The 10,297-nt window shown below is 35.1% G+C and overlaps 1 protein-coding gene across 2 annotated transcripts; it reads right to left on the bottom strand.

Annotated features, from left to right (window-relative positions):
- Positions 1-315: 315 nt before the first annotated feature.
- LOC122311890 (uncharacterized protein At5g08430-like) lies at positions 316-9,848 on the bottom strand. 2 transcript variants are annotated; one of them, XM_043126656.1, is made up of 9 exons: positions 9,550-9,848; positions 6,550-6,629; positions 5,893-6,080; positions 4,370-5,216; positions 4,084-4,196; positions 3,738-3,797; positions 2,496-2,546; positions 1,016-1,086; positions 316-627 (listed from the first exon to the last, which is right to left on the bottom strand). In XM_043126656.1, the coding sequence occupies exons 1-9, from the start codon at positions 9,651-9,653 to the stop codon at positions 435-437; spliced, it is 1,707 nt and encodes a 568-aa protein (XP_042982590.1). In that variant the 5' UTR covers positions 9,654-9,848; the 3' UTR covers positions 316-434. The 2 variants fall into 2 exon arrangements, with proteins under 2 accessions (XP_042982590.1, XP_042982597.1); XM_043126663.1 differs by lacking the exon at positions 9,550-9,848 and adding an exon at positions 6,887-6,941.
- Positions 9,849-10,297: the final 449 nt, after the last annotated feature.

Raw genomic sequence — 10,297 nt, 5'->3', positions numbered from 1 at the left:
AGATGCAAAACAATAGGTTAATGCCATCCAACATGATGAGGAGTCTCTAGGCGGCGGTGGCCACCTTACAAATGACACCAGAGTTCTAAACTCATTACAAACTGGGAAGATATCTCATGTTCGAAGACCTGCAAATGAAGTGGCTCATCATTTTGCAAAAGATGCTTTAAGTTTTACTTCTGATAGAATTCTTATGGAGGATGTACAAGCTAATGTCCAATCTTATGTAATTTACTTTATACGAGCAAAGACTGTTCCATAGCTAAATAGAAAAAATTCAAAAATATAGCATAACTTTGATGACAAGATCGAGCATGGCTTCAACTCTAAACAAAATTAAACGAACAAATCTTCAACAACTAATCCACAAATCAGTTCGATTTAGTTGCAAACATACTACTAGATATAATTCACTAATTAAAGAAAAAGATGGTTTAGGTACAAGGAGTTTTGGGATTCCATGCAAGGATCGACTGTGGAGAGCAAGGAAATCCTTGTTTAGACAAGGCTTCAGAAGCACCTGTGACCTCTACAACTTCTGCAAGAACTTTTGGCTCTTGATTCAACAATCTTTGCTGCTCAGAAGCCTTCTTGAGTAATTCTCTTCGGTCAAGAAATTGATATAATGTTTAATACAAAGTAGGTTAAGGTCCCCGCAGGTGGTAACATTCAGGTAACACAACAAACACAAAGCTGAACCGCACAAGCCAGCAAATGGGTAGAGATGATGCTGAACATTATTAGGCTATGCTTAAAAAAGTCATCCCCAGTTTATTCGGAGGAGATGAACCAGTTAAGATGACAAGTCAAATGTATAGAAAAGAATGAAATAGTGCATAAAAAATTGTGTATTGTAATGTAAATCTCACATTTTTTTTCATAGAAATGCCATTCATTTTTTCAACGGTGAGAGCTTTTGCTTTCTGTGATGGTGCATGCGAATATCTATAAGCAACTTGGCATATCTAAGAGTTCTTAATATTTTTAAGATTATAAATATACCAGGGAAGGATATTCTCTTCTCCAGCCTTTCTCATTTGCTCGATCTATCTGATTTTGTAACAAAACCAGCTCTCTTTCAATTCTCTATAAACATGTGTATAAGATGTAGAGGATCAGATAATGAAGAACTAGTAGTATAACAAATCATTTGATTATAAGACCAAAAAAACTTAAATAGATGACAAGCTAATGTATATATGCAAAAGACAACATTTTAAGAACTTCACTAGATACAATTATAGAACGAGGGATTAATTTGCATTATGAGCTTCTTCAACAACTAAAGATTTAACGAAGATGAGATCATACTATCTCATCATATTTCATTTAATCTTGTTTTCCATGAAAAAACCAAATATATTGAAGTAGACTGTCATTTCAATAGAAAGAATATACTCAGTGGAGATTTATATCTATACCATTCATGAAGTAACAAATTATCAAACATTTTTACCAAGCCTTTGTGGTTATTGTTTATTTGTTCCAAACTGGGTTTACATGATATATATGCTCCAACTCAAGGGCAAGAGTTAAAGTATATTTGTCTTAAGGAATGTATATTGGCATTAAGGAAAATATCATTATAATAAATGCTAGGTCAATTATCTTGATGACTGTCACAGATTATAATAGAATGTTGAGGGGAAGTTTTCTCCTTTTTTCCCTCTATCTTTAGCAAGCCTTATTCATATCAGATCCCAATCCCAAACACTGAAATCAAAGAAAGAGAGTTTCACTTCGGCATTTTATTGAATGGAGTCTCAGAAAAATACATTTCACATCAAATCACAGCTTTGCTGCCTGGAAATTTTCTTTATTTCACCAATATGCCCCTTGTCTCCTCATATGATTAACCCCAATAGAAATATTTATCTAAAATGAAAACCAAGTGTAATCCATAACAGCCTCCTCATCATTTCTTCCTCCTCTGCCTCACTGACACCATCACCCATGGCCTGCACTCTGTCGTTGGGCTTGGTTTTAAAGGAAAGGACTAGAAAAATCGTAGATTTAGACAACCAATGGCAAACCAAATGTGATTGATGGAGCCAATTTTCCCAAGCCATTGGCGCTCGAGGATTTTGGGGCTCCCTCTTGTATTATGTGATACCCCATTCTGATTAATTAATGTAGGTGGTATACGGGATCCCATATTATTTGAGGGAGATGTTCTTGCCAGTGGCTCTGTCCTAACTAACTAAATTCAGTCCCTATAGTGACAAACTTCTATCAGTAAAGGCAAGAAAATGTGGGAAATGGTTTTGACCATTTCATGTTGATGTCAAGAATAATTCTTCCAGTTTTTAACCGTAATACGATTAATTGAGCTGCACAGATTGATTCAACTGAAGCAAATCAAAATTTCAGGGATAATATTGTTTGAATTAAAATATCAATGACCATGTTGACCGCAATCACAAACTTCAAAGATCCAAAATATGTTAAAACCTTTATACTTGATATAATTATTAACATTAAATCAGACTACATACCTGCTTCATTATATCTGCATGCAGACTTCTGGCCTTCTGTTCAAGTTCCACCTGTCAAACAACAAATACTGGCTCAGGTTTTGATTCCCTATATTAAACATAGAAGGTAATGCAACAAAGAGAGTAAGAACAAGAAAATCCAATATCTTAATTTTTTTCAAGAATATTCATTATCTCAATGTTAATAGTACAATTCAACCACAAGTTTCCCGAGTCTCTCTCAACAGTTCTGGAGTTACAGTAGGACCTAGAAGATGGAATCTTTGAAAACAGTGTCCCACATAACTAAAGGTTGCTCTAGTCCTTGGAATGAATTTTCTGGAGAAGCTCCATATGAATTATCCAAGTGTTTACTTGCTACAAGGACTAATGTCATTAACAAAAGCTTACATTCTGAGCATTAGCAGGCATCCGAAAACTTCTAAAAATTGCCCAACAAGTTTAGCAATTAAAGGTACTTTCTTTTTTCTTTTTTCTTTTTTTTTTTATTGGCACTGGGTGTCCAGGAACAAAGTCCCAACTAATCCCAATTAAAGGTACTAATTTTCCATTATCTAAGTAAACTTTTTGTGCAGTCAACAAATACGGGTAAATAAAGAGCATTTTAAGTAGTAATTTTCTCGCACAGCTATTCAATTAACATATAGAGCCTTTTCACAAGATGCTGGGAAGGTTAAGCAGAGGTTAAGAGCAGGAAAAAGAACAATAAACTTTTATCCACTTGAGGCCTTATTTCTGATTTTCTTGAATCATATGAACCATATGGTTGAGGAAAGAAACTCAGATCAACGAAGGGGTCGTTCTTTTTTTTTTCAGTAAGTGAAGAAGGGTTTGTTCTTTGAGCAGAAAAAAATTAAATAAAAATACAGCAAGAATAAATTGGTATTACATCCAAGTAGTTATAACTTCTAAAACATTTCTTGGGATAATAGATATGGTTTTTCATAGCTTTTCCCTTGAAAATCCTATTATGCCATGATAAAGATTTAGAAAGGCGCTGTAAGGTTTTTCCATATCTACTTTTTAGCAAATTCTTTTTTATGGGACTATGGAAAAAGTATCAAGATCTAATAAACCATTGTAAGAAGAATTTCAAAGTCAGTTTCAGTAGATGTAATTTCATTCTAGCTAAGCACTTTATCCAGACAATTGTTCTACAGTTTTCTTTAGCTGTTCCTAAAGAAAACGTGTTAAAGAAGTAGAATGATTATTTCAGTACATATATTAGTCATTAATACATACAACAGTAGGCTTTTTAAGCAGGCTGCTATTCATTTTTTGCCGCAAATCATCACATTCCTCCTGTAAACAAACCACACGGTTAGTAACACAAATGCTGTGATAGGTATTTGTGATCAACGGAATTGATTCCAAACTAGAGAGACTATTTGATGCAACTGTTGAAAGGAACATTTATTTCAAAATGGACGAATGCATGTTTCTAATATATTATCATGATTATTGCAAGAAACTAATTGATTTGTATGATTTTGAGTCTAATATATATATATATATATTTCTTTTTTTAAAATCTTGCTTTCTTATCAAAATAAGGGAAAATGAGGAACCTTCAAAACAATTTAGTTACCTCAGTGAAGTCAGAATCAGAGAGCATAGATATGTGAATGTCCAATGGTACACAGGAAGCTTGCAAGAGAATTTCACTGCTCATTTTACCAGCAGCTAAGGTTTCTTTTATGCCTGAGGAGACAAAGTAATGAAGAAAGTAAAGGAAGAAAAAGAGAAGAAAAAAAAAAACATACAATGATCAACATAATCTATTTTGTATGAATCCAAATAATTCAAATAGTAACCAAACACATTTAGAAAACATTACAACGATGCTAGCAGTCATTTTTCCTTGTAACAATTACCTGTGACTTGCAAAAGTTGGTGAGAATTTTTCTGCAGATAATCTCGGGGGTCTGCTTTGACTTTTACAAAACTTCCCACTACTTTGCCCTCAAAATTTTCATGGTCCTTCAATAGCTCCTCCACTAAGCTCCTCCGCAAGTAGACAAGATTTATATTCTCAGCAACAATAGATGCATAACCAGTCTGTTGCATGATAATCTCAACTTCCACTTCTGCAGATTTTTTATCTGAGCTCAGTGTTCTCTGCCTCAGACATGCGGACAAAAGATTTTCACTTTTGTCTTGCAAACTGCTTTTATCTTCATTCTCAATTCCATCGTCCTCTGATTGGACCAAGTTCTCAGCAAAATGGGCATCCAGAAGATTAGGTATTCTCCTCTTAGATACTGATTTCTTTCCTAAAAGAGCACGCAGCTTTTCATCACAAATAACCTTCTTCCTATTTTGTGGGTCAAGAAGGTCATTTTCACGAATGTATTCAGAGATGATAGAATCAACATCATATTGTGATAACTCTTTGGTTGTATCTGTACCAAGGGATTTGAGGAATTCAATTAAAGGTTTTGATCCCCAACCTGAAAATTCCAGCGCCTTGGGTCGCCTCCTTTTGTAAAATGGCTTATATTCTTCCATATCATACATATCACAATCAGATATTCTCAGTTCTTCTTCATCCTCACCAAATTTAACAGAGCCAGAACCACTCGAGAAATATCGAATCTTCTTAATCTTATCTTTTGCAGAATAGACATCATCCAAAGTCAGTCCTTCTTTTTCCTTTATGATTTCCCAATATTCCTTGAACAGGCCCTCATATGTATCTCTGTCTGTAAAGTCTATCTTGTCCTACAAATCAACAAATATGCAGCCAAATAATAAACGAACAATTAACATGATTACTACCTCATTTAACCTTAGAAAAATAAAAGCAAATTTAAGCAACTCCGATGGTTATATACCATGGACTTTGTCATCTTTTCCATATGACAGCATAAGCTTAATTATTTGATGGGCAATGAACAGAGAGATAATAGATCTCCCACCCTTCCTCAGTGATTGGTATATTCAGAGAAACTGATTGATAGGAAACCCACTGAATACATATAGATATAATAAGTATACGAGTAATTTTTTAAAACCATGGACATACAGCACAATCTCACCGAGACACCTCTCTACCCTCCACTCAATTGACAGCAATCAACTGTGGACAAACAAAGCAACCCGAACAGAAATCCAACTGACCAAAACATTGTCAACACTATATGGTGATTCATATCCATCCATTAGTGCCAAGTTTCCACCTCCACGAAATTGCACAGGTCAGTTCGTATTGAATTTCCACCTTAACAATAAACAGAATCAATTGTGCACACCCCTAAGACTCGTACACATACGTAATTGAAATAAACAGAATCAATTGAGCACAACCCTCAGACTTGTACACATACACATCAATTACGAAGTTAAGCTCAGTAGTCATATTCTTTCGTACTATGCTTGTAAGATTACTGCCACATACCCCATCAGAGTCGTATTCCACCTCTTCTTCTGCTAGTAGAACAAGCTCCAAACACTCATGGCAGAATCCATTCTTCCCACCAGCGGGAACAAACTTGGCAGCATTGACACACCTAGCGCATACAGCATTTGGACAGCAGAAGCAATGAAACTTTGGGGTTTTGTGGCATCTTAAGCAAGAATGACAATCTGATAAGTGAAAACATATCACTTTATCATTTTGCAAGGCAAGTGTAGGATTGAAGAAACAATGAGATAAAAATTCCAGTCAAATAAAAATACAAAGTGGGAAATCACTGTGTTCATTCAATTGTAGGAAGTTTCAACATATAAAGTGGTCAGTTAAAAACATGCTAAACAAGGTTTACCTTTCCATCACAACTAATTGGAGAACCAATATGTTCAATGCGCTTATAAAAAAGAGAGAACTCTAGAATAAATATTAAGCAGATATTTTGATAGGATTAAAAAAAAAAAAAAACCACACAATCAAATCTTTTTTTTTTTTTTTTTCCTTAGCAAAGCGTGAATTTCCTGCAAGTGCACCCCAAGTAATTCAAGGGGAAATTCTCCCATTCTGATGGAATGAGCATACAACTACGACCAAAGCTCTTATCAAATCTTAACATATCTTAGTCGAAAAATGCAAATAGCTTACTGCAAGTCCAGCATTTTCCATTATCCAAGAGTGAATCATCCTTTCCCACACATCCAGGATGATAAACTTTCAGGCAATCCCTGCAATCAGTAGATACAATAAAAGATTAGCATAGACAAAAATCTCTGTTAAGCCATTACAAATGTCATCATAGAATTCGTCTGGATCCCCACTAGAAGCAGAAGAAACACACAAATATACTAATGAAAATCAAGCTGATCTCCTTATTCAATTGGACCACTCATTAAGTTTTGCAGAAGATTATTACAGATGATCATATGTACACAAAGCGCCGAAGCTCCTAATGACCACTCATTAAGTTGCTGGTAAATCTAACCTGCCAAATTCCAAGCTTCTTATTATGTCATCCCATACTTGAGAAGGACCCTGCCTTGGTGAAAATTCACATTATCAAAAAAACCTAATGCAAGATACTGTAATCAAAAGAGGAGAAAGTGATCCTTTGAGACATGATTAATCAGGAAACATAAAAGTTTCAATAGCAAGAACCCTTTCACACTCTCCCAAGATTAACCAAAAAAATCTGGGTAGAATAGGAAGATTCTATAGCAAATAAGGAGAAACTCCCCATTGCCACAAACTTTCATCAATGCCACGAAGGAAACTCCCATAGTCTTGTCTAGTTTTTACCATTTGCTTAATAAGTACAAGTCTAATTTTTCCAGAAAACGAATTATACGTATTTTGATTACATTCTCAAAGTAATTGTCGCACTTTGATAAGTTCAATTTACTTATTTTTTAATCTCACTCTTTCTAGAATTTGGCTTTAAATTGGACTAAAAATGTGGTGTGCCCAACAAATGCCATAATCTTAACATGAGTTAACGAAAATGGCCTTAGCTTATAGATAAAATAAAAAAAGATCTCCCCCGCGATCCACACCCAGCTGCGTTGCAGATCACAACGCCAGGGGGGCACGGCTAGGCTACCCCCACACCTCCGGGGGTGAAGTCTCCCCAGCACCCCTTGGTGGGAAGCTCACCCCCCATGGTGGACGGTTCAATGGGAAAGAGGGCTCCCCTCCACCTACCCCCTGAGATTATTAGATCTTTTTATACCTTCACACTTAACTATGACACAGGCAAGCCAACAATGAGACTTTTCCTCTGTTTCAAAGCAAAAAGTTTACTGAGTACAAGTTGAATAAAGAAAACAGTGATTTGAGGGTAACCTCTCAAAAGTGGTAGTTTGAAGATGCAGGGTGTTGTTTTCCCAAATGAATTATAAAGGTTGCACAAACAGAATGCTCATTTATAACTCCTATAAAACACAAAAAACCTGTTTTGGGATTTTTGATATTATAAAGTTAAAAAGAGGGTTAGAATCTAATTTTTTAATATTATTTTTGTTTTGAGATTTGAAAAAGTTGAATTGCTTTTTGTTTTTCGTTTTGAAGTTTGGAAAATTTGTAATGATTAGATGAAAAAGTTGAAAATTTGAAATTGAAAAATATTTGTCTTTGAATGGTGTTTAAATATTGAGATAAAATGAGATAAGATGGGATGAGACAAGATGGTTTCAACCTTTGTGAAACCAAACTAGGCCTTAGCATTTACAAAACCTCTAAAACAATAGAACAAGAATAGAATAGGACACTAGAGTGGCGTCATGCATTTAATGTTTACTAAAACCTTTAAAACATGATTAGAGCAAGACAATCTCCAGTTTAAGTGGCCATGTGCTTTATTTTGGAAAAAAAGAACAAGACAAACACGCTCTACCAGAGCATGACCGTAGTAGCACCCTTACACATTGGAGAGCCCCTCAAGAGAGGCACAGGCCCACAAAGAGCCCACTAGATGGGTTCAACAGGAAGAAACAACAGACACTGCTTCAAAGATGAATTTGAACTGAAGTTTGACCTCAACCCCACCAAAGACAAGTGATACTAAGCTTGTGGGAAAGGATAACGGATAAAATGGCCAAGAAGCACCTAAAGTTAAACATTTGTATCTTATCTTCTTTTAAGGCCTAATACCATCTTAGATTCTGCAGTGTTACCATAGGTTTCATTTGTTTTTTCTCACCAATTAATTATCTCTAGTAGATAGTTGAATTTGATTCTATTCGAATGCAAAACCACTAAATACATAGCTCAGTCTGGCTAGCAAAATAAGAAAGTACGATTTCATTGCTCAGTCTGGCCAGGAAAAATAGAAAGTATCGACCAGTGCGCAGAAAGGGAGAAAATAAATGGAACAAGTATCGAGAAAGCTTCTGCCTTTCTAATTCCCTTTTTTCAAACGAAATAAATAAGAGGACGAGTGTTCCGTATTCCCACTGATCACTATCTGCATCCATTAATTTACACGATACCGACAGATAGGTAATGCAATATTATAAACGACTCGTCAAGGAAAGAGACAAAAAAAATTAACAAAACTAAAAAACAAAACAAAACATTATAAAATAGCGGCAAACATGATGCAAGTTGCAACATCAACATGTGTACATGCTCACTAATTTGGGTACCCACTTTCCCAAGTAGCCATCCAAAAATACATAGGCACTCAATGCAAATAAGGAAAAAGAATTAAGAAATTTGCAAAATCAATGAACCATGCGTGAAAAGGCTTAGCCCCCCAAAAACACAAAACCAATGAGGCAGAATCAAATGATGGTAATTCGGATTAACATTCACTAATAAAATTGTACTTTGCTCCAACAAGATGAACTGCAGGCGTCGCCTTCAGCATTGCACGCAACTATACGACCGACCAGTTTTACAATGACGAACTGGCACATGCAAATAACGGCTGGTTTTCCAAACAAGGAATATTTTTTATAACTTTTATCAGCTTTTTTTATTCCAACAGCGACTCAGAGCCGGTTTACAATCGAAATAACACATACTTTAAAAGAACAAAACGTGTATTGCACAGAAAATTACATTCCCAGTCCCACATTCTTCACCAACACGCCTACCATAAAGGAAAGCTTTTCGGAACCAGGAACAGGAGAGAAGAAAATTCCTCACCCGTACTCGCAGATGATTAGCTGCCCACCGTCTTTGCACACGAAACACCAATCCTCTGTTTCAGTCTCTTTGTTAACCCTTTGCTTTCTCTTACACTTCCTCATTTTTCAACTTTTTCTTCCTGCTTAACAATGGGACTCCGATTATGCAACTCTCCCTCTCCCTCTCTCTCTCTCTCTCAGAGTCGCAATCGCTGCTTGGCCAACGGAGTTTGTGTCCTCTTAAAATTGGTAACTTGGGAAAGAAAAAGAAAGACTGACCGAAGACTAACAAAAAAGTCGTCCAAACAAGTTTGTAACCGAAGTACTTTTTCCAAAAATTCAAAAACCCAAAATACTAAAAGTAATTTTCCATACACCCAGAAAAGAAAAATTATTTATTACAGAATTTCACTACTTCCGTGGTGGATATAGAGAACACGTCGTAGTAGTTATGTTCGAAAAAAATGATAGATATAATTGTGAAGGCATAATTGTTGCGAAATAATTTAAAAATTAAATAAATATGAAATTTATATAAAAGATTAATTTTTAATAATAGATATACGCTATTTATATATTTTACGATGATATATAAAATTATTTTTTTTTTCTTATTCACAAATTATTTGATATTACATTACCATCCAAATATAGCCTTAATGTCCTAGTTGTACTCTTCTCAAAAAATATTCAAGTTGTACCTAATTTTTTTTCTTTTTTGGGACAAAATGTGTGTTAATATTTAAAGTTTGTGTCAGTGCATTGAC

This window comes from Carya illinoinensis, chromosome 1, assembly GCF_018687715.1.
Source record: "Carya illinoinensis cultivar Pawnee chromosome 1, C.illinoinensisPawnee_v1, whole genome shotgun sequence".
Lineage (NCBI taxonomy): Eukaryota > Viridiplantae > Streptophyta > Magnoliopsida > Fagales > Juglandaceae > Carya > Carya illinoinensis.
This window is presented reverse-complemented; position numbering and strand designations above follow the sequence as displayed.